Raw genomic sequence first — 25,241 nt, 5'->3', positions numbered from 1 at the left:
ATCAAATTTCTTCATGTCCATTCCAGTCAATCTCTATCCCTGCAGGCAACCATTTTTCTGCTTTCTTTTCACATAGATTAGGTTTGCCTGTGTTAAATTTCGTATAAAGGGAATCACATAATATGGGCAGAGTTTCTTTCACCCAGCATAATGTCTGCGAAACTCCTCCACGGCGTTGAGTTTATCAGTTTGTTCATTTTTATTGATGTCATCTCTGTTGTTTTCAGTTTAGGGTATTAGAATTAATGCCATTGTGACTATTCATGTGAAGTTATTTGCGTGGACATTTGCTTTCTTTTCTCTCAAAAAAATACCTAGGCCTGGAATTTCTGGGTCATTGAGTAGGAGTTTAGTTTTATAAGAAATTGCCAGATGTTATTCTCAGGTGGCTGTACTATTTTTACACCCTTACCAGTGATGGAGGAGGAGGGTTGCAGTTGCAATACATATTTGAGCACATTCAGTGTCGTCTGTCTTTTTCAGTTTAGCCATTATAGTCCCTACTGTCAGATGATATTAGCACTTTCCTGTGTGCTTGTTAGCTATTGGCATTTCTTCCTTTGTGAAGTGCATGTTCAAGTCTTTTGCTCATTTTATTTGTTTTCTTTGTCTTATCATTGAGTAGTAGGCATTCTTTCTATAATCTGACTTCAAATCTTTTCAAGATACATGTAACCAGAATATTTTCTCCCACTTTGTGGCTTTCATATTCATTATCTTAACAGTGCATTTGTTTTAATGAAACTTTTTGAGATAATTTCATTATTTTGTTGATTAGGAAACTCAGGCGTAGGAGGTTGAGTTACCCAAGCTCACAGAGCTGGTCAGGGTAGAGCCGGGGTTTGAGCCTGGGCAGTCTGGCTCCTGAGCCCTTGCTCTAAGCTGCTATGATGTACGAGTACTTCTCTTTGAGAAACCTTTATGGTTTGTAACTTTGCTGAAGTCAGTAGGCCTTAACTATTTGAATTTAGATATTCTTAAGAAGTTCTTTTCCCATGTAATTTTCCTGGTCTAGAATTAAACCTTCACCATTTAGGTATCTTCTGAGTTCCAGGTTTTTTTTTTTCACAACTCACACACACACACTGTATTTTATTTTTACAAGAGATAAATAAACTGACACCAAGCATTATAAATGGATGACCACAACAAAAGCAACAATGATTGTAATTACCAAACACGAAACACACTCATACTATACACGAAACACACTCATACTATACACGAAACACACTCACACTATGTCATAATATTGACATTCAGTCCAGGAATCCTCCACTGTAACAGCTCCTTTACTTTGCAGTGAAAATTGATTTGTATATTTTTTGCCTCTGAGTCCTTGTGGGTTTTTTTTTTTTTATTCAAACGGTCGCAAAAATTATAATCATCCTCATCAGTTCACTCAGTCCCATGTAATTACTTTTTTTTTTCATCTTGATCTTTTGTTAGCACTTTTATGAATTCATCAGTTTTCCATTAGAGTTCTGAAAATGCTTATTCATTCAGTTCAGCAGTATAGTCAGTTACCAGAAGCCTGTACTTGTCAGATGAGTCCCAGTTTTTATGTCAGTACACATGTGACAGAAACTCAGCAGTCTGCATTAATCAGGGAAAGATAAATCTCATCTGAGTTTCTTTGCTTTTACCTTTTGGCCTTTTATTTAACCTGAGTTGGAGTTTCAGGATTATTTGAAAGAATATTTGAGAGAAATATTGTACCATATTCAAGAAAAATGTTGGTTACTTCTGATAACTCTTCTCCTTATTTTGGTTGGTCATACTTTTTAACGGCAAACCATAGAAATGACGATTCATTGTGATTGTACTTTGAAATAAAATATTGGAGAGCTGCAAGCTTATTGCAGTTTAGAGAAATAGGGGAATTGGTTTTATTCCACTGCCTCTTATTATTAATTTATATGCTGAAATAGATTAGCACAGTGCAGGATCAGACCAGTACATAAATACAACCATTTATGTTTCTACCATCAGCATCAGTGTAGATTAATCTCACTGAAAGCTTGAATGATTTCTTAGGGGAAAATATTGGAAGGGTAGTTTTACCCCATGAGTTCCCTTAAATATGCTGTTAATTCACATTGATTTTAGAGAAAACAGAGATAATCAGTTTGACTTCCCCCTGACTAAATGCATTGGCAAGCTGTTCCCAGTACTGCTGAGTGGAAATCTTAGGGACCCCTCCTGCTTTCCTCTTTTCACACACACAGATCCAAGTACCAAGAGAGCACTGCAGACCAGCTACTTTCCCACACTCTCTAGATGAACTTTTGAATAGAAAATGATGGCTTTACCATGAGATCTAGGAATATGCGGTGCATGGTTTGATCTTTATTCTGCCTCTGCTTACGGTGCCCCCCAGAGGGCAGTGGGACAGACACTTGAAGAGGGATGAACAGTAAGTCTTTTCCTTCCTCTTACAGGGTACTCAGGTGTCCTGTCCCCTGGCTTCCCAAACTCTGTCTCTAAGCAAGCTTAGCAGTCGCTGCCACTCCACCAGGCCATTCCTCATCCTCAGAGGCCTCTCCAGGCACGCGAGGACGGTCCTGCAGCCCTGCTCACCTTTCACAGCTGGGCCCAGGCACAAACAAACAAATGACTCATAAAAGTTTCCTTCTTAGTTGGGATGGAGGAGTGCATTTATCTAAAACAATTCTCATCTGTCATGAGGGATGCGACCGTTCCTTACCGAGCCTTCGGAAACCTTTGGAAGCCACGGTGTAGCTGCAGCAGCACGGAGATGCACCTGAGCCCTCGTGGTTCCGAACGGCCTTGGGGCCTCAGCCCCTGTGAAGCCCGAGGCCGTCAGGTTCCCTTCTGTCCTGGCTGATATGCGGACGCCCAGCCGGGGAGGTCCGCGGCCCTGAACCTCGTCAAGGGCAACGGCTTCCCGCCTCTGTGCTCTCACCTCCAGTATTGCCCTTGCCCCGCTGACTAGCCTCTTGCTTCCTGGGCTGTGACCCCTCAGGACAGGGACGAGCTGTATCCCCAGAGCAGCCAGGAGACGCTCAGCAAGTGCCTGAGGGATGATGATGAGCCTGGGTGACGTGGGGCAGGAGCCACGGTGGGCCTCAGCCTTGTGTCTCCTCTTCCGTGCGAAGCTCCGCCAGCTGGGAAGGGGCGGGGGCCTGGCTGTTTGTTGGTCAGAGACGCTGCAGCGCAGAGTGGAAACCTGGCTCACAGCCCCGCCCCCAGTCCTGCCCCATCGGAAGTGCTTAAGAGACAGTGAGAACTGGAGAGCACCCTGTCCCTGTGCCTCGTGGTCGTCATGGTAGGTTGTGATGTTTGAAATCAGATCCGTATATATTTGTTTAATTGTAGCTACCTTTGGCCCTGAAATTTCCGATTCTCATTCATTTTACAAGGCAGTAGTAGAAATATATAAAGTGACATACGGAGAAGTTGGCTAACTTTTTTAGCCCTAGAATGTGATGGTACATCCTACTATATTTGAAAGCCTATCACTGGAAAATATTTACAGATATTTCTGATAAACTAGAAGAATGAAGCTTGAGAAGTAGCTGGGATGATAGAGCCACCGTCTCTGCCTCTTCCTCCTTTGTCTCCTCCTTTCCTTCATTTCAGCTTAACCACCGAAGGGTTTACATTAGGTGCTCACAGGAAGTGCAGGTTGAAACAGCTTGTCCTAAAGCACGTAGAGGACTTTGTCCTGAGACTGTTACCTTCTAGAATCATCCTTCTGCACTGTAGTGAGACCTTTCCATATTTGCATATTTAACTATAAGAGAACATATCTAATCATACATTTGAATTTTACCTCAGAAATACATTTACAATGCACAACCGTTGTTTTAAAAAGATTAATACTACTACTATGAAAAAAGCACAACATACTGTGAGATTAAATTCCTGGCTTTGATGGGTGTACATTATGACCTGCCGGCAGCTGAAATTTGAATGACTGTATTTACCCGAAAGGAACTTCTACCCATATTTTTCAGAATAGCTGTTCACAAATGATGCATTATGCCCTGTGCTTTTGTTTTTCACTGGGGTTTGAAAAATAAAACTTTCTGCTAGTGGTAAATTCATAAGCTTGGGGCATGAAAATGTTTGAATTTGATATAAAAGAAGCTTTGAAGGGAAGATGAGTGGTTCAAACCAAAAGATTAGTTGCCCTGAGAAATTCAGCCGTCAAGAAAGCAGAGTTCAGTAGTGCAGGGCCTTCCTCCAGCCGATTGCAGCCCACACGCTGTGACTCCTAACCCTTCCCGCTGGGCTCTCACCTGGCTGACGGCGCTGATGATGATTGCTTAATAAAGTTTATTGTCACCAGAACATGTGGGGCTGCTCTGCTTTAGACACCCCCTTGTTTGTGGTAGGTTGATTCCTCTACTACGTGGAAGTGATTGTTATTATTTCTTTACTCGTTATCCCTTTAAAATGGAGGAGAAGAGGGAAGTTGCGGAACAGATTACAGTTACTGACTGTCGTGGCTGAAGGTCTCTCATTGGCAGCATCGCAAGAATCGCTTGAAGTTTGACTTTCCTGGCACCTACTAGTTGATTCCTGTCCATATACTGCCATGAAGGAGTATCTGGTAATAAATCCTCCATATTCCACGGGGAGCAGATAGTTAAAACCCATGGCAAGGCCACTCTTCCTCCTGGTAGGAAAGCCTGGAACCCCAGGACGTGGCTCTGCTTCAGAGCATCTCATCCTCTGGCTTCCCCATGGAAATGACTTCTAGTGTGGCACATGGGTCATGGTTCCTTTCTGGTTGAGCAGAAGACTATCTTCCTATTGGACCGGTAAAGTTAAATACATTTACACTATATCTGAAAACCTTAAAAATCCATTTAGGGAAGTGACTTATACATCATTAAATTATGATGCTGTCTTGAGAGAACATTAAGTCCATTCCTCTCCTTTGGATGGACCTTAAATCTGTATTATCCAGACAGACGAGACTCTTCCTTTCATAAATGATTTATGTTCTGTTTAATTGTATGTGAAAATGGAAATTTCACAGTTTTTCTTAGTAATTCATTCAGGGTTCCATGAATGTTCATTGTAAGAATACAGAAGCATACCTAATCTCTGCTCATTTTTCCTATTAGTTATTATTTGGGAAAAACACACACACACACACACCTCAAAGAGCATCAGGTGGACCACTGACTTGTCCCCAGGTCAGAGTCTCATCATCTTATCTCAGAGGTACCTCAATCATTTTTGTCTTTATGGATCTTTTCAAACTCTTTTCTGTTCCATTTAACATATATAAAGATCACATGCTTTTGTAGGGGTCTGTGCAGACCTGAATGCTATTCCTTCTGTTTCTCTTTCTCTCCCCAGAGCTTTTATGTTTTGTTACCTTTAAGCGCTCTTAATTTCATGATCTACTCTGTATATTTCAGTGGTAAGTACTTCTGGGGTCAGAGAGCTAACTGTGTTATTCTGCACGTCGGCTAATCTATGCTAAAATACTTGTGGCGGTAATTTTAACTTAGACCCTTAGCATTCCAGAACATTGACATATAATTAACATCAGAGTCAGTGCCAACCGTAATTCTACACTATCGCAATGTATTTGCTTGCCAGCCCTATGAAACTACTCTTTTTTTTTTTTTTTTTTTTTCTTTTTGCGGTACACGGGCCTCTCACTGCTGTGGCCTATCCCATTGCGGAGCACAGGCTCCGGACGTGCAGGCTCAGCGGCCATGGCTCACGGGCCCAGCTGCTCTGCAGTGTGTGGGATCCTCCCGGACCGGGGCACGAACCTGCGTCCCCTGCATCGGCAGGCGGACTCTCAACCACTGCGCCACCAGGGAAGCCCGAAACTACTCTTTTTTGAAAGTATTTTTTCCTACTAGATCACAATACCCAGCATAATTTGTACATGGTGTAGGCATGTTTAGTAAACTATGAATTCTAGGAAAAATTGAATTCTTATGGTATTATTTACATTCAGAACCATCATGTATTAAATCGGTGATGCTCTGTCAACTGTAAAACCAAATTCAAATTCTTAAGCATCTATCTTGAAGCCTTTTTCTTTCAAAAAGATCTGTTTTTTTAATGACTCCCTCTTGTAGCACACTGGAACCATATGAAGGCATTTCTTTTTCTGTTGTTGAATACAGTGCAAATGGCAGGGCATTAATAAAGCCAGTAGCTCAGTCAATCCCAAGGTATCAAAGCCATATACATCACAGTTCAGCTTTATTAGACTGCTTGGGTCATGAGAGTGTATGATTTTAGCACATAGCAAAAAGGGAAATTGGACACACAGTTGACAATCAAAACCTAAGAATTCACTTGAATTGTAACTTAGAGTAGGTGATGTGTGACAGAAGCAGGTGGGACTTTTGGGGTAGGACGGGGGTGACTACTTCCTGCCTTTGCGTTAGGGTTAGGGTCACAGCACCTGACACTTTACCGTTTCTATTCCTGTGCCAGACTTAGACTATAACCTCTAAAGGGACAGAAACTGTGTCTCATTCTTGTTGTATTCCCCATGCTGATTACAGAATCAAGGTGTGTTTCTTGAATGGAAAGTTGTGCATGTCAGAGATCTAAGAATCCTTCTTCAACCTCTCAGTCCTTTACCCCCATATTCAGTCCATCGTTAAGTCTTTTTTGCCCCCTAGATCTTGTCTTAGAGCCATCCGTTTCTCTCTGTCTCCACCACCACAGTCACTACTCTTACCTTGACCCAACCCACTGTCACCTATCAGAGCATTTTCTTGGGTGACTGCAGTGACCTCCTAACTGGTCTATTCCCACTACTCTGGCCCCTCTTAATTCCTTCTCCATGTTGCAGCCAAAATGAGCGTTTAACTACATAGCCCCTTCAAAGCCTTTCTGCCGTCCTTTTATAATAATAGCTAATCATCATCATAATTATACTGACAGTACTTTTGACCAAGGCCTAGAAATAGGGTGGTCATATAATTTATCATTCACATGAGAAGAACGCTTTTGAATGTGAAGTGGGCACCATTGAAAATCACACAGCGATGATGTAGAAAGAAGACTTGTGCTTGCCTTGCCTGCGAGGCCCTGCTTCCAGTCATTCTCTCTGAACCTACAGAACTGCTTGTGTTTCAGTCTTTTGTGCTTTCCAAGGTTATTCGCCATGTTTGCTACCACCACAGGGCCTTTGCACATGGTATTGTTGGAGTATTGACAACTACTGATCTTTTAGCTCTCAGCTCCTGCCCGGCATCTCACTGAGGTGGTTAAATCTCCTTATTATAGGCTCTTACTACACTCACAGGTACAAGTTAACATTTATTTATTTGGATAAATACTAGTAAGAGACTGGTAACATTGTATTACCAATATACCAATTATGGAATACAGTGATCAGCACAATGGCAAAATAAACTCTATATTTAAATTCTATATATTCAGTACAGAAGAAACCAGCTATACGTACAATTTAATGTAAAAACAGTCTCAATTTTGGCACTGTTAATATGCTATTTGATGATTAATTTGAAAAATACAGTAAAAATAAATCCAGTTTAGTAATTCTACAAATTTATCAAAAATTTGAAGTTAAGATAAGGATTCTCTTATTTATTCATTCTTTCATTCATTCATTCTGTGCTGGGTCTTAGTTGAGACACACGGGATCTTCGTTGCCTCATGCGGGATCTAGTTCCCTGACTAGGGATCAAACCCGGGCCCCCCCTGCATTGGGAGCGCGAAGTCTTAACAACTGGACCACCAGGGAAGTCCCATTAAGATAGGGATTCTTGAGAAGAAAATTTCTCTATTGAGAAACCTGTGACATTTAGAGTCATAATATATAGGATATCTGGATTCTGGAACAGGTTATCTGGGGTTTAAATCATGATTGTACCACATACTGTCTGGGTGGCCTTGAACAAGTTAGTTTCCCTATGCCTCTACCCATTTGTAAAATGGGTATAATAATGGCATCTATTTTGTAGGGCTTTCATGAAAATTAAATCAAGTAATACATATAAAGCACTTGGAACAGTTTCCGGCATAGTAGATACTCAGTGAACACTAGCTATTACTGTTAATTTTGTTATTATTATATTTATTCATTGAACGAATATTTATTCAGTATCTACTTTGTTCCTGGCATTGGTTTAGAAATTCAGAAGTGATTGAGATCGTGCATGGGAATCCGCTGGATATAAGTCACGGTTTGTTAGGGCGTGTTGGTGGGAGGAACTTGGTGAACCTGAAGGGTGGGAATGCATCAGCTTTTTGCAGGGAGCTGGGGAGCAGCGCCCGGGGTTGGGGAGGAGCACAGGCAAGGCCCCGCCCCCCGCCCCCCACCCCAACCAAGGAGAAAGGGCTTAGCCTGGCTTAAAGTGAAAAGCAGAGTGTGCTGGAGTGTTCATTCCTGAGTCGAGAGGGTAGGAGGCCTGAAGGATAGACACGCCGGATTATGTGGGTGTGCCCTGGGGACTTTATTAGAAAAATGATAGAGCTAGAACTGGAAATAAGTCTCCTATGTTCATATACTTTTTAAAACTTAAGGAAGCATCACACAAAAATTGCACAAGTCAGATACAGAATGATTTTCTATGAATTTTCACAAAGTGAATTGCCCCATTTAACCATAGTGAGAAATGGATCTTGATGTGCTCTCCCCGAGCTGCCCTGTTACACACCCGCCACCATCCCCATCCCCCAGAGGTAACAACGCTCACCCTGACTGACCTCTAACACCACAGACTAGTTTTGCCTGGTTTTGAACCTTTCTGAACTTTTGCATGGAAGCATATGCTGTAATTTTTTCCTGTCTGGCTTCTCTCACTACACATACGTCTCCATCCATGGTGTTGTGTGTTGTGTGTAGCAATAGTTGGTTCGTTCCTGTTGCTGCAAGCTGTTCCACTGTATGAATACACACGTGTTTCCAGTGTGATAGCCCCCTGGATGTCACCGAAAGAGCCAGTGTGTGTGTGTGAGATGAAAGCTGGTTTGTGATTCCTGTCATTTATGTATATGTGTTAATCTTGCTTATCCTAGTTACCTTTTTTTTTATTAATAACTAAGTGAAGGTTATATTTTTCTTTTAGAGCCAAGGTATATACCCTTGATTGTTACTTTGAGAATATAATGCCTAGTTAAAACCAAGGCTTGCATCAGCAGAGATTGCCCAGTATGCGATAAGTAAGTGTTAATCACAAATGGAAATAACTTGGATGAACTTGTCAGGTGCTTTCACATGGTGCTGTCATAGAGCATTCAGCCTTTTGAAATATTGTCTAGGGTATTGCAGGTTTCTAGGAGGTCAAGGATAATTTGCTACTTAATTGGGCCAAATAGCCATGATTTCTACTTTTTAAAATTACGTCTGTTTAAATAAGTGATTGATAAATTGGATGAATGACATTTTCACGTGTACTTCATTCAGTTTTTTTCCTTTCTTTCTCTTTTTCCTTTAATATTTCAGATGACGTTGTGCCATATTTTAAAACAGAGCCGGGCCTTCCGCAGATTCACCTGGAAGGGAACCGTCTCGTTCTCACTTGCCTTGCTGAAGGGAGCTGGCCCTTGGAATTCAAGTGGATGCACAATGACAGTGAGCTCACCACCTACACCAGCGAATATAAGTAATTGATTGCTTGAAAATAAGATTCTATTTCAGATTGATGTGTCTAGAATATTTGCCTATTGGCCATAATAGCGCAAGCAGGGGGAAATATTGGATTTAATTTGTAATACATTAAGGATTATAGGCATAGATTTGAACGTATAATCAGAATGTGATTTACTATTCTGATACAGGTTGTATTCACACTTAGGAAGTCTGTCCTTATATTTGTGAAAGTAAGCCCGGTAGTGAGATCACCAGACCAAAGGAGCTATAGTTACAGAGGAATGCAAGTAACAGCTTTAGCCTGATAGGTTTGACTTCTTGTGGCAGCTGTCCCACCCACCACTATTGTTCCTGTCTGAGGAGCGTAAATGCTTAAACAGATACCTTTAGGTCATAGCTTCTGGAGCTCTGATTAGTCAACAAATACCTTCCTGGCTAACTTTCAGAGTTGGGGTGGGCAAAAATGGAACTATGGGAGGATGGGCATGAGTACAGCATCTACACTGAGCAGCAAAAACGAATATTTATTGAACACCTGCCATGTGCTAGGTATTGGGGGCTGAGTACAGAGGACGGAGACGGGGGAAACTGGAGATCAGGTTACGTCTCAGGTGCAGCTGCACCCAGGAAGCGTCTGGATCGGCTTCCCAGCCTTACCTCGCATGCTTGATGGTTTTCTAGTTTTGTGTCTTTTTACCTCCTGTTCTACATGAGGATTATGCTGGATGCTCCAGTTCTGAGTGTGATGGAGAATTAGCAACTGCCTAAACCAGTCCCAGAGGCCCACAGATCAGCAGAAATCAGCAGTACCATGCTCTTACTTAAATGAAATAAGAAAGAGAATTGGCTGTCTAGAGATATTTTATTTTTATTTATTTATTTAAACATAATCTTCACTCGATTTATTTTTGGCTGCATGGCATGTGGGATCTTAGTTCCCCAACCAGGGATCGAACCCATGCCCCCTGCAGTGGAAGGGCAAAGTCTTAACCACTGGACCTCCAGGGAAGTCTCTAGAGGTATTTTATATAGAGTAATGATCTTCTCAGCATGGGGCATAGCCCACCATGCACTCTTTACCTCAGAAGTTATAATATGGTGGTCCATGAACCACATTCAGCCTGCCTGGAACATGCTGTGGGTATTTTAAAAATCAGTTTAAAAATATATGTGGATATATGCACAGTAGATATTTCTTAATTGATTGTCAGAATTTAACATCTGGAAGATTTCACATAAAAATCTGCTTTTCAGTCCCTCTTGAACAGTCAGCAGGTATGGCTTCCTGGGTTTGCAACCCCACACAGAAGCTGGCCCTGGCAGTGCTGCCCTGGGATACAGGCATGGATACCCAGTTCTCAGCACTCTTTGGTCCCCACCTTGTGCCCTACTTGCTTTGCCCAGTCCCATTATCCACCTGCCCTGTTTAGACAGAGGAGTTTGTATCCTCCTCTTTCATCATTAGGCCTGTACTGTCAGAGGATCTGCTGTTGTGAGAACAATTTATAATAATAGTTAAGAGCTTGTTGAAATCAAACAGACCTAGGTTTGAATCTCAGCTCACCACCAATTAGTGTTAGCAGTATGACGTCGGACAAGAAGCCTGTTAGCCCCACTTTCAGTATCTGCAAAATGGGGGTGATCAAACCTCATTTGTGGTGGTGTGAGCATTAAAAGGCTCTAATGTATGTAGAACAACATATTTTCTGGCCCACCAGCAATCAGTTAATAAATTCTGTTAAATTATATTTTATCATAATATGACATGGGGCTTGGTTTGTTAGAAGGGGTATTAGAAAGCAAAAAAAAAAAGTGGGCTTAGAAATAAGAACCATTACGAGCAATGGGCTTTGATGGCAGATGACTTGAGTTCAAATACTTCTATTCAACTTATTATCTGTTTGACTTTGGACAAGTTATCTAACCAGTTTGATCTTACTTTTCCCATCTGTAAAATGGGTATAATAAAACCCACCGTAGAGGGTTCTCATAAAAATTAAATGATACCATGTTTCGTATGCCCCAGGAAGAAGGAAGTGAGGTTTCAAAAGAATCCATATTGTTTTTCCTCATAAAAAGAAGTAGTGATGTGGGTGATCTATAACAGTGGTCTTAAAACTGGGGTAGGGCCTCCCTGGTGGCGCAGTGGTTGAGAGTCCGCCTGCCGATGCAGGGGATACGGGTTCGTGCCCCGGTCTGGGAGGATCCCATATGCAGCGGAGCGGCTGGGCCCGTGAGCCATGGCCGCTGGGCCTGCGCGTCCGGAGCCTGTGCTCCGCAACGGGAGAGGCCACAACAGTGAGAGGCCCGCATACCGCAAAAAGAAAAAAAAAACAAAAAACAACTGGGGTATATGCCATGGATAGTGGCAAAGGAATAGTTTTCTAGATCTTCAGTTTCCACATGCATGTTTTCTGAAATTGAGCTACCTGAGAACATGCCTCTGTGTTGGCACCTGCCAGTTCTCTTTTCACACCTGCTTTGCGTTATTTCTTCCACTTCACAAAAGAAGGACACACCTTTCCCAGTGAGTCTCCTGTGAAACCACACCTTCAGGGTGCAAGACAAGCACAGTTTAAAATATTGGGCTTGAAGAAGCCTCTTTTAAACATCCCATAGAACAGCTCCTTGCCTTCACTCTATATGTACTACTTTTAAGGCCAGAGTATGACACTAGAAATGGGATCTTTTGACCAATCTTGGGGTTTTCTTAATTCAGATGTATAGGTGGTCAGCAAGAGCTGTACCATTTTTTTGTGAACAACCTTCCCTTTTCCCTTCTCCAGCCATCATCAAAGTATATATTGTGCCTCAAGGAACGTTTATGAGAACAAAGCAGAGAAACATCTGCAAGAAATACCGCAGGCAAGGCACCTTGTTTTATCCAGGCTGCAAACTTAGTGTAACGCTCTGTGGTGTACACACTTACACATAATAGAATTAGAATTTTCAAGATGTGTTAGAAATAAAAAGCCCTTTGAGAAATACTCTTCTCTGAAACACACTTGTCTTCGTTTCACCTACCCAGAAGTGAAAAGAGCTCGGGGAGGCTTCAGTGATAGATCTCAGCGAGGAGGGGGTGAAAAGTTCTGTTTATTTTCATCAGATCAATGTGCCCTCCTGATGTAGAAGGACCATGCACTACAGGAAAGTTTGTGCTTTATATTTTCTCATTCATTTGGAAGACACTTTCATTAACTTTTGCAAAAAGATATCATTTGATATTCTAAATCCATATTCATTTTTATTACTTCATTGTGTTTTGCTTGCTGGTACACATCAGCCTCTTCTCTACTTGTTTATGTCTTCGTGTACTCATTAGATTTAAATTAACTGTATGCAAATATGTGGTCAATACCTTCTTTTCTTTTTGTAGTAAATTTCTATCCAGTTCTGTTCATTCTACTAGTAAATAACTTTCCATTCAATAAAATGTGAAGTAATTGAATGAACAGCCACTTTCAAGAGACCTATCTCCTTTCTAAGTTTTTAATGTTTAATAATTATTTTTCAAAATTTGTAATACATTGATGTTGCTTTCATTAGCTCTGTGGTAATAATCATTACAATCCACAAGTAATCCAGATGAAATTCTTTTTGTGCTTAGACTATTTTGACAAAAGGAAATTCTTTTTAAATTACCATTTATTTGTATATTTTTATTTCAGAGAAGTATGTTGGGTAATAAATAATAAGTATCTTTCAGGCATAGAAAAATGTTACATTAGAATAAAATTCTGTGGGATAAATGGATTTAATACTCAAGTTCAAAGAGTAAAAAGAAACAGTATGAAAGCTCTGTCAGTTAATTTTTAAGAAATAGCAAGTGTGGATATCAAAATCATTATATTAACTTCCATTGGATACATTTAAAACAGTGTGTGACCGTTTTATTTTAAAATGCCAAAACATATACTATGCCATTATTGTATATGCAACTATTTAAACTTCTATATGATAGAACAGTTTTGGTGTCAACTTAAAAATATGCGGGGAGGGCTTCCCTGATGGCGGAGTAAAAAAAAAAAAAAATTGAGGCCATTGAGCTCTTTTTTGCATTGCTTTTTTTTTTTTTTTTTTTTGTGGTACACAGGCCTCTTACTGCTGTGGTCTCTCCCGTTGCGGAGCACAGGCTCTGGACGCACAGGCTCAGCAGCCATGGCTCACGGGCCCAGCCGCTCCGTGGCATGTGTGATCTTCCCGGACCGGGGCGTGAACCCATGTCCCCTGCATTGGGAGGCAGACTCTCAACCACTGCGCCACCAGGGAAGCCCTGCATTGCTCTTTGCACCAGCTAATTTACCTGTTAACCTGACACACCCTGGATAATCCTCAAGAAGAGAAAGCATTGTTGCTTGATTGAAGCAGGATTGAGAAGGTGGTTCATTATATATTGAAGCAGGATTGAGAAGGTGGTTCATTATATATTGAAGCAGGATTGAGAAGGTGGTTCATTATATATGCACCATTAAAACAGGGTAGATGCTTCACTACCATTTCACCAGAAACTCGTTAAGAAGATATTGGTTATTCTGAAGCAAAAACGGTTTAGGTTAGACGTGATAAATTATATTCTGTTCACTGAGGGCTTCAGACACTGAGATGGGTTATTAAGGATCCATTGTATTTTGTCATCATTTTTTTCAAGATATAAAACCTGTCTAAAAATCTTCTGCTATTTTTTCAAATTACTCTTTCATCTGCTTCCTTCCGGTAATCACCTTCAGCTGTCATATGTTAACCTTCACGAGGCTGCTGTAAGTCTCAAATTGGAAAACATACTCTATAAAAACAGTAGCTGTTTTCTAACTCCACCCTTTGGTGTCAGTTATGAAAGTGCTAACCCTAAAAAAAACAAATATTTAATATAAATTCAGCTTTTCCATCTTTGACTAAAAGTAACATTTTCTTTGCTGCTTGTGTTATAAACTACACAATGAATTTTAGTAAGTTTCAAATGTTATATAGTTCATATTGATGCTTATATCCATGTTTAGACACAGGTGGCTACACTGGGAAAATGAGAGTAGTTCAGTAATTAAACAAAGTTGCTTAAGTGTCACAGGCAGATTTGTATCCATTTTTTCCCCCCCAGAAAATAGTTACTGCAAATTATTTTTTCTACTTTGGGATAAAAAATATTTTGTAACTATATTCAAAATATATATATATATGCCCAAAATTTCTAGTGCTAGGCACAATACTCATTCCAGCAGGAGGAATAATTGGATGCTCTAAACTGCAGAAAATCTTATAGTCTCCTTACATGATCTGCCTCTGGTTCAATTTCTGTTACAGTATAAACAGTTGAAATTTGATGGATATTTATCTTTTTATTTCAGTAAAAAAATAGGAATGGTTAAGGGAAAATTTACTTTTTCTTATGTCCTATAAAAGGATGAAAATTCTACAATATCAGGAAAGTTTATTAAATACCTGAGAATAACCTTTATAAGAAATGAGTAGAACATGAAGAAAAGTAGAAAACCCCACTGAGAGAGTTGAAGGAGAATTCTAGATAGGTAATCTAAACAACCATAACACTGGAGAAAGTATATGGAATAATTGTTTTCAAGGTACTGGACATCAGGCAACCGAAGGTGTAATGGCTGAGAGATGGAAAACCACCAAGGTGAGCCCTGTGATTGCTCGGCTTACTGCCCTGAGAGAATTTCCAGGCTGTGGCACAGAGAGGGAGAACACGGGTGAAACCTGGAGGGATCCCTGCGGTGAAGGGAGCTGAGGGTTCAGAGAGATCAAGGCAGAGTACTGGAGGGGAGAGAGCTGTGTAGAGTGAACTCTGGAGATCCTCAGAGGTTCTTTGTCTAGTATTTAGCAGATTATTCACCAGCACATTCAAGTAAGGAGACTGCCCAAGACCAGGGGCCAGGGACCCAAAAAGTGGAGGCAGTAGTTCCCCAGGTTCACCCAGCGTGGGGTTCAGCGCCTCTTCTCAGCAGCCAGACTGAAAAACCTTGTAATCCACGGGGTTATTGGATACGGTACACAGAAGTGTCCTGGGTCTCTAGTGGGGGTTACTAACCCCGGACTGAATACAGCTCTGGTCCTGCCTAAGAAATCTTAAAAGCAAGACCAGAAAGGATCAGACCATTTCCAGGTATCTTTGCGGCACTGGAAAAGAAAGCTCAGGAATATTTATAGGAATACAAAAATGTCCAGCACCAAAATTTACAATGTCTAGAATCCAATCAGAGATTATCAGGCATGTAAAGAAGGAAAGCGTGACCCAAAATGAGAAAAAGCAATCAATTGAAAGCAAACCAAAGCTGACACAGATGTTAGAATGAGCAGAGGAGTGCGTAGAAACGTCATAACTGTACTCCATGTGATCAGGTGAAACCTATAATGTCTGAGATGAAAAACACATTGGATGGGACTAGCAGCAAATTAGACATTGCAGAAGAAAATATTAGTAAACTTTAAAATATAGCAATATAACTCTTCAAAATGAAAGGTGGATAGGAAAAAAAAGAAATCAAACACAATGAAAAGACCATTAGTGAATTACAGGACAACGTCAAATGGCCTAATATATGTATAACTGGAATCCCAAAGGAGGCAGGGGTGGAAAAGTATTTGAATAAATAATACTGAAAAATTTGTACATTTGATGAGAACTACAAACTCATCAATGCAAGAAGTTCAACAACAGATCCCAATAATGGAGTTACTAGCCAGTGCAATAAGAAAAAGAAATAAAAAGCATGTAGATTGTAAGAGAAGATGTAAAAATGTATTTTATTGAGGGTTACATGATTGCAGAAAATGTGATATTATCTTTAAAAAGCTGCTAAAATTTATGTGTTTAGCAGTGTTACAGGATACAAGATGAGCATACAAAAATCCATTATATTTCTATATACTAGGAAAGAATCTGCAATTTATTAAAATTTATAATTTGTATTAAAAATATCTTATAAATATATTTTTTAAATATCTTCAAAAATCTTAGAGATAAATCTGACATGGAATTTGCAACATTTTTACACTAAAAACTATAAAGCGTTGCCTAAGGAAATAAAAGAAGACCTAAATAAATGGACAGATATTCCATGTTCATTTGTCTGAAAATTCAGTATTAACTGCCATGTCAAACTTTCCCAGATTGATCCCTTGGCCATATCCTTTAGGCTTGAGACCCTGAGACATAACTTCATCACTAAGCCATGAGTTAGACTCCTATACCTGTTTTTTTATTTTGTTTTGTTTTGAATCTGCTGAGTCCCCTACTCATCAGGAAAGGTCCGTTTAATTGAGAACCCTTTTCTTAAGTGAAACGTAACCAGTTGGTTTCTTCATGAACCAGCCAAACTGAGTGCGACTCCCACCTACAGCTTCCCACAAAGGGCTGAGTTCCCCAGATTGTTGAGCTTCAGTTTTCCTAACCTTGTTCACAGTCATTCTTTTCTCCTGGTTCACTCTTCATTGGTCCTGTCCTCTGGGAGCTGCCCAGCTCACAACAACAACAACAGATTGTATTTTGGTTCAAATGAACTAGTCTTGCCCATTTTGACTAAGTATTGGGTTGGCCAAAAAGTGCCTTCAGTTTTTAAGTAAAAATAAAAGACACATTTTTCATTTTCACCAAGAACTTTATTGAACAACGTATTCACACATTTGTTCCACTACCTTCTGTCATTTTTCAGGAAACTTCATAATTCCATCTTCCCAAAACTTTCTATCTTTTTGAGCAAAGAACTGTTCCAGGTGCTTTTATGGTCTTCCAGGGAATTGAAATTTTTTCCATTAAGATAATTTTGTAATAGACCTAAATAAATGGAAATCCAAAGGTGCAACGTCTGCTGAATATGGCAGATGAATCAGAACTTCCCAGCCAAGCTTTGACAGTTTTTGCCTGGTCATCAAAGAAACAAGCAGTCTTGCATTACCCTGACAGAAGATTATGCGTTTTCTGTTGACTGATTCTGGACGCTTTTCGTCAAGCGCAGCTTTCAGTTGGTCTAATTGGGATCAGTACTTGTTGGAATTAATCGTTTGGTTTTCCGGAAGGAGCTCGTAATAGAGGACTCCCTTCCAATGCCACCATACATACAACATCACCTTCTTCGAATGAAGACCGGCCTTTGGTGTGGTTGGTGGTGGTTCATTTTGCTTGCCCCACGATCTCTTCCATTCTACAGTATCGTACGGTATCTACTTTTCATCGCTCGTCACAATTTGTTTTAAAAATGGAATGTTTTCATTACATTTAAGTAGAGAATCGCATGTGGAAATACAGTCAAGAAGGGTTTTTTTCACTTAACTTATGTGGAACCCAAACGTCAAAGCGATTAACATAACCAAACTGGTGCAAATGATTTTCAATGCTTGATTTGGATATTTTGAGTATGTCGGCTGTCTCCTACATGGTATAGCGTTGATTGTTCTCAATTAATGTCTCAATTTGATTGCTATCAACTTCATCTGGTCTACCCGACCGTGGAGCATCTTCCAGCGAGAAATCTCCAGCACAAAACTTCGCAAACCACTTTTGACATGTTCAATCAGTCACAGCACTTTCTGCATACACTGCACAAATCTTTTTTTTTGCATTTCAGTTGCACTTTTACCTTTCTTGAAGTAATAAAGCATAATATGACAAAAATGTTGCTTTTTTCTTCTATCTTCAATATTAAAATGGCTACACAAAAATTCACCAATTTTGATGTCTTTTTTTTAAGTGCACGCTGATAAGACAGCTGTCACATACAATCTAACAAAATTGTTTCAAATGAAGTTAAAGACAACTAAGTGCTACTAGAGCCATCTTACAGAAAAAACCAAGTGAACCTTTTCGCCAACCCAACCCAGTAGAACCCCTTCTAGTCCCAAGCTGCTTAAGGCTTGGGGTAACTTTCTTATTTCTTAGTGCCCAAGATGTGAATGGTTGGGCACTTGGTGTAAAGTTTTCAACCTAATTTTGGCCTTTCTCCTATATCACATGGTTATATTTAGGAGCCCTGGAATTAACAAATGAATTTTTCATTCCTAAGGCATCAAGTCCTTTTGTCTATTTGTTTATAAGGAAGGGGAAGATAAACTTTGGCAGGTAGAAGTGGGTGGACTATTCTCATCTCATTCCTAGTCAAAGTATCTGACATTGATTTCCAAGGCTTAAAGTGGTATGAGTCTGTGCTATCTTTTTTGATTTTGATCTCTCATATTAAGATGGTGTGTCCCAATGCTTATCTCTCTTCCACAAAGTTGTGTATCATTCGTATTTGTTTCTGATTTTAATTGACCATCTTTTCAACTCCATGTGGTCATAGCAGGTATGATTGTTTCCGGAGAATTTCTGAAGCAGAGTAGCATTGAACTTTTAAAAGTTCTTATTGGCGATGACTTGGATTTGAAGAAGTGATTCCATTTGGCTTATTCATGTCAGGATCATCGTGGGTTCTAAGTGGAGAACTTTAGCCAGAGTGACCAAACAAGTCTGTAACATGATGGTTGACAAGTACTTCCGTGAGAGAAGTGAAAGCTTTTTCATTTACGTTTCTAATTCACTTGCGCTAATATTGCAACACTTAATAGCTTAGGTCTTCTTTCCATTGTGTTTTGGTGTGGATCATTTTGACTGTGTAGAAACTAACATTTCCCCTCGTATTTTAGCCCTTCGTATAACGGTTCTAGATTTTTTTTTTTTAATATCTCTAGAGAACCTGGCAATATAAAGAATTAAAGTAAACAGAGATGAATAAAGGACTTTTAGCTCTAAAAAAAGCTCTGTCTTTCACGAGTTTCTGAAACTCCATTCTTACTGACTTGAGAGACCATTTTCTCCTAATGACAGACTAGTTCTGGTCATGTGTCCATGTCTCTACCAAACTGTGAATTTCTCCTTTACTGTCCCTGGTTTGATAATAGAAGGTAGGAATGGAGGAAGAGTGAGTGATCCCAAAACATTGTTACTGTTAGAGAAAATCACATAAACCACAATCCCAGAAGGTTCTTAGTAACTTTTCAATGTTAACTCTAGAAATTTTGAATTGGTGTTTATAAGTGAATATAAAATTTAAATGTAGTTATTCCTGGTATGTGAATACTCATCATCCACTTGATCCCTGGAGGGCTTACAGTCCCCAGATTTATCTTCCCAGACAGATTCCATACATGCTTACTTAGCCCATCCCCAGCAGGGACCTGATTATTGCCTCTTTCAACTTAATGCAGAATTTTAAGTAAATGAAATAGAGATTAAAGAACTTTTGCGAGTATAATGTTCCCATCGGCTAACTTCCATCTTTATTATGCTGTTTACTTTAACTTCATACTGATTACTGTAACTCTTTGGAAAGGATTCAAAACATAGCCCTCAATTTGCTTAACGTCTAAGACCTATTAGTGAGCTGGACACACCTTTCAAAATTTTGTGTCCATCTCTTTGTTAACAAGTTTCAGTCTGGATTTTTCATTTCACTCTTTGCTTGTAGCAAAAGCCAGATATGGACTCATTCCACTTTTGACTGTTGCTCTATTTTAAATGTTCATATAGGAAATTTATAAAAATAAAATTGAAAATACAATTATTTGTAATCTTGTTGCCAAAAATAGAATGGAATTAGTTCCAAGAAGGATATAAATGGCTTAGTTTTGTATATTTTTTTTCTTAAACCTTTTTTCACTTTAAAGATAATGGGCTTTGGGCCAAGATATGAAAGTTCATTATAGAACTTGGTTGTTTATTTTCATGCAGAATAGATACTTTCATACCAGATACTTTCATACCAGAATAGATATTTTCATACTTCAATTTAAAAAAAAATTAAAGCTGTGGGGAATAGTCTTGTCTGGAGTGGCATAAAATGAATATAGAACCCCCCCAGAAAGAAAAAAACCTTATATCTAATTTTAATGGGTATGAAAATTCTTTCTCATGGATTGAGTTATGTCCACTGACCTTAGAGGGAGAAGTATGAGTTTTCTCTTCTGTATCAAAGACGTTGTTTCGTTATTCTGAACTGTGATAGGTCTCTGTAGACCTGTGTGCTTAGAGCATTTAACTCTTGTTGGGAAGAACTGCTCAACAGTAACTGTTCCAAAGCAGATAGTATTTTGTCAGACATTTTCTAAAATTTTAGTGGCTCATGGCAGGAATACTCCTTATAAAAGATTAATTAGTCTCAGTTTTGGAGGGACTATTTACCACTTAATGATTCTTAGTGGTTAGCTGGGAAGCCATGATTTTTTTAAAAGAGATGATTCAGTGAGGCATTATTTAGGTTTTTCTGTGACCATGGTGAGTACCTAGTAACTTCAGAAGCCTTTTCAACCAAAATTATTTTGGCTACATTCTGGGGAGTTCTAGGACAAGCCAAACAAACCCTCTCTCGTTGAAACAAAAAAGGAAGTTGTCACCTGGCTATTGCGTTGCTCTTACCGTCACTGGGCTGACTGGACATTGGGCAGGAACAGAGGGGGGCGGGCCCTTCAGAGCCGAGCTGCCCCAAGAGCCAGTCCCACAGGGTCCTGCTGCTGGTACTGCTGGACGCTGGTTGCCACTGCTTGAGCCGCTGCCCCTATGGGCACTGGACACTTGCACCGTTCCCCTGATCCGGGGCTCCATTGCGCCCCACCGCCGCTGCTGCTGCTGGACAGATTCTCCTTTAGCCCTGCTCCCATGTGTCGCCAGCCCCAGATCTGAAAGCCCAGAGCATGTGTGTGCAGTGGTCCTGTGGTATCTCATTCTTGTGCCCTGCTGATGTAGGGGTCCGCCTCCACCAGGACTCAGGGTGGAGAATCCTCCAAATATAAGAACATGGTGCAGACCCTAGGCACACAAAAAATGTCAGATATCTTCTCTAGGCGGGGCTAGTCAAGCAATTGTGCACGGACGGAAATGGACCTAAAACTGCTTCTTAGAGATATTCTAGAGCTGCTCTTGTTGCCCCTTCCGAGTGGCAGTTTGGAATTGTGGTATTCTCCTGCGTAGCAGAAATGAGCGTTTAGACCCTTGGGTTTGTTGTGATCTTGTGTTTGATTTTCTTTAATTTGCTCTTCCTGATAATGAACTAGCTCCGGAAAAGGCTCTGTTAGTCTAGTAGATTCTGCCTTGAAACAGTGAATACAAACATTCCCAGCTGTGCTTATTTGAAGTAGGAGCAGGCATTTTCTATATTTTAGTGGCATATGGTGCTAGGATTTTATCATACTTTCGTATAAGGAGCCAGGAAACTTTCTCTGCTTAAAAATGCATGTTTATAAACAATAGGCTTACACTGAATATTCCCATCTGTTGGGTAAACATAATTTGTGTAGGAATTCCTGTAATAGGTGGAGTACTTCGCCACTTTTTTGTATATTTTTTCCCTGGTGAGACATTAGACTAAAGAGACAGTACAAAACAGCATATGCCTAATATTCAGTTTTGTATCTGTTTCTCCCAGTTGTTTGAAAGCAGTGCTGTTTTTGTGCATTAGTACACAGGATTGCTATAGAAATTTATAAGAACATAAAATCTATTCAGGATACTGCAAAAAAGGAAAAATGAAATGAATGACAATCATATAAATGTGGTTAGCTTGCAATGATGAAACTGCTCTTGTAGTTTTTCAAATATGTACTCCAATAACTTGTGGAATTTCTTTTCCAAAAACTTTTATTGACTTTGTTTTAACCTAATCTCAAAACTCCTCCTAATTATAATCATAGTGTATAATCAACGCTGCTCATCCTTCTAGTCTTGATTTGTAATTTAAATAAACGGCATTGACTCTTTGTGTTCAGTTTGGTGTTGTTCTGATTGTCTTCACTAATTAATTTTTTGTTTGAGATAAACCATTCCTCAGAATAGAATAAAAATTTGAAGACTGAGATTCAGCAGTATTTTTTCATAAAATATTTTATTAATCTTGCTTGTAAGATCTCAAGATGGTTATTAGAGGGTAAACACACTCTGATTAATATTTGCTTAATACTGAATTACCTGTATTGTCCAAATGTTTCATTCACTTAAAAAGTATGCCTATCAGTTCCTTTTTCCAGTTGACTAGTTGGACATACTTGAATAAAAAGATGAGCAATTAGTTGAATATAAGTGACTTTAAGGTATGTGTAAGAGCTGAGCAAATAAAGCATACCATACTTGGTGCCTTTTACCTGATTTTTTTTTTTTTTTTTAGGTTTCTCTGATTATACTTTGAAAGAGGAAATATTTTTAAATTGAAGATAACTATTATCAGAACATGTTTTTAGAAAGGATAGCATCACTGTGTTTTCTCTTTTTTTGGAAAGTAGGCTCCTATTTGATTGGGTTTTAGCTCTCTTATTCTTTCTTAGGATAGGCACCCTCCCATGTGTGAAAATCAAGCCTTATTCTTGATTTTTGGTGAATATGGCTTAGAAACCAATTAAATGAACTCTTCTAGGTAGCATGAAAGGTTTGAGCTCCGGAGCTGCAGAGCTCACATGAAGTGGTCCTGGGTTGTACCTCCTGCTTGGTCGTGGATTTAAAAATATCCTGAATTATAAAACTAACCATAAACCTAAACCAGGGCTTTTATGGAAACTGTATCTTCTAGCTACTTTGTCCCCCCTATAAAATTTACTGACGTTTTTAGAAAGGCATTGATTTGAGGGATGGTTACTTATAGTCGCAGGAATGGAAAATACCAATGAAATAACCTCCCAGTCAATCAAAAAAGTTTTAAAAGTTACTGTCAAGCCATATGTGAAGTAAGGAAAGTGTGTAAATGGTGTTGGGAGATGTCTGCTCGCTGTGGGGACTGGAGAGGGGAGTTGTGTCCTGATGTCACTGCTTGCTTTGCCTGAATGACACCTGTGTCTCATCCTGCATTGTTTGAACTTTGATGCAGAATGACACAACACATTATGTTAAGACCATTGCCAGTTCTAGAAATAATTTTTAGAAATTCTGAGAGATAGAATTATAAAAAAAATTGAAAGGTCTGGTTTACTTGTAATGATTTTTAGCTATTTAACAGTTCTTATTAATTCAAGCAGTTTTGAGTGATATCTATTGATACTATGTGATGGCACAGGGGTACAGTGGTGAACAAGACAGTTCCAGAACCTAGCTTCATATGATATTTATAGCCTAGCTGGAGAGACAAATAGCAATTAAATAATCTCACAAATAAATTGCAGTTGCAGTAAGTGTGTAGGTCAGGGAAGGCTTGCATAGATATTAGTTTATCAAAAATTAAATATTTTTGGTACTAGATTCCAAAATATACTAGATGAGATGCCAAGGCTGGCTGCCTAGGTACAGAACCATTAACACTGCTTTTTGGTGTTTGGCAGGTATGTTATTCCATCTTTACAGAGGCTGGATGCTGGGTTTTACCGCTGTGTGGTTCGAAACAGAATGGGAGCCCTCTTGCAAAGAAGATCAGAAGTTCAAGTCGCATGTATGTGAACACTGAAAAGATCTACAAATGTTAAATAACAAAACACTAATCAAAATCACTTTAACCGTGGTGGGAGTCGAGTTTCTATCTTGGGTTCTATTTGGAATAGTATAATTTCTAAAATCGGTTGAGAGAAGTAAATAGCTAATGCAGCTGGTCTGACGATGATCTGGGGCTAATGAGGTAAATGCCACTGTTTTCAATTCAATAGATGAGGCTCTGCTGAGGATTTAAAAAATGAGCAAGATGCCTTCTGTTTTATGAGTTAGCTGCTCTTAGCTTTTATCATATCCAGGTTCAGCTATTTTTTAAATAAAAGATTAAACCCAATTAGTTAAAATTTTATCAATTCATATTCAGTTCTTTCCAGTGATTTGTTTAGAAATCCTTCAGCTGCACAACAAAAAGTATGTGGATAGCATGTATTAATGCTGTAGTGAATTAATTAATTCTCTACTGGGCAGGCCATTTTGGAGAATGAAACCTTTAAAAGTAACTGGAGGGGATATCAGAATGCAGGGGCCTTGAATTTTGGTGTAGTCTTTAGGAGACTGTGGAGAGGGAAGTTGGCTGATGCAAAACATTTAATACTTTCCTAGTCCAAAATCTGTGATGGGTAGGGTCCATCTAAAATGGCCTGTAGGCTTTATAATGTTTTGAATTTACTACCAAAATGTCTCTTCATTTAAAAGAAAGCAAGAAGTGTTAAGACATTTTAAATTACATATAAATATGTTATAATAGATTTAGGGAACTCTAAAAAGCCCCTAAATTGGGATGTGTGAACCAATGATGACAATATTTTCTCATATGTCATTTTGACCCCAGTTAAGGCTTGTGGTTTTCAGTGTTACTGTATAACTTAAAATAATTTCTAGTTTTTCTACTTTTCTACAGTAATTACTAGTGACTGGGTGAGGTGCTGTTGCTATACATGTTTACTTATAGTTTTAATTACTAGGGAGGCTTACATTTTTCTGGTGAAGTCACTCACCTAAACCTGTCTGCATAATAATTCAGAACTTTTATTCAGTTAAATAATTGAAAACATAATTCATAAATAAAAAATTAAGGTTAATACCCAAAACATATTTGAATAAGCTTAGAATTTATTATATTTAATAAATTGTTTAATATAATATCCTTGTTTCTATCCTTTACCTCTAGCGCTAGATTTTGTCTCTTTTCTCCTTGTCTTTGATAACAAATTTCACTTTACTTTAAAATAACTGTGCATATTTTCCTAATCTGTTTCATTTGTTTCATCTTCTCCTAGA

The 25,241-nt window shown here is 39.2% G+C and overlaps 1 protein-coding gene across 1 annotated transcript in view; it reads left to right on the top strand.

The window, feature by feature from the left end:
• Positions 1–25,241, top strand: part of SDK1 (sidekick cell adhesion molecule 1) — a gene marked incomplete at its 5' end in the record, with an annotated part of 840,176 nt that overhangs the window by 277,773 nt on the left and 537,162 nt on the right. Inside the window, 2 exons of the mRNA XM_081255449.1 lie at positions 9,428–9,587; positions 23,858–23,964. Coding sequence (XP_081111575.1) covers positions 9,428–9,587; positions 23,858–23,964 — 267 coding nt within the window. The remainder of the gene's footprint in view (positions 1–9,427; positions 9,588–23,857; positions 23,965–25,241) is intronic.

Source organism: Mesoplodon bidens (assembly GCF_964165515.1).
Source record: "Mesoplodon bidens genome assembly, chromosome: 15".
NCBI lineage: Eukaryota > Metazoa > Chordata > Mammalia > Artiodactyla > Ziphiidae > Mesoplodon > Mesoplodon bidens.
Note: the sequence above shows the minus strand (reverse complement) of the source record. Positions and strands in the feature narration are given on the sequence as shown.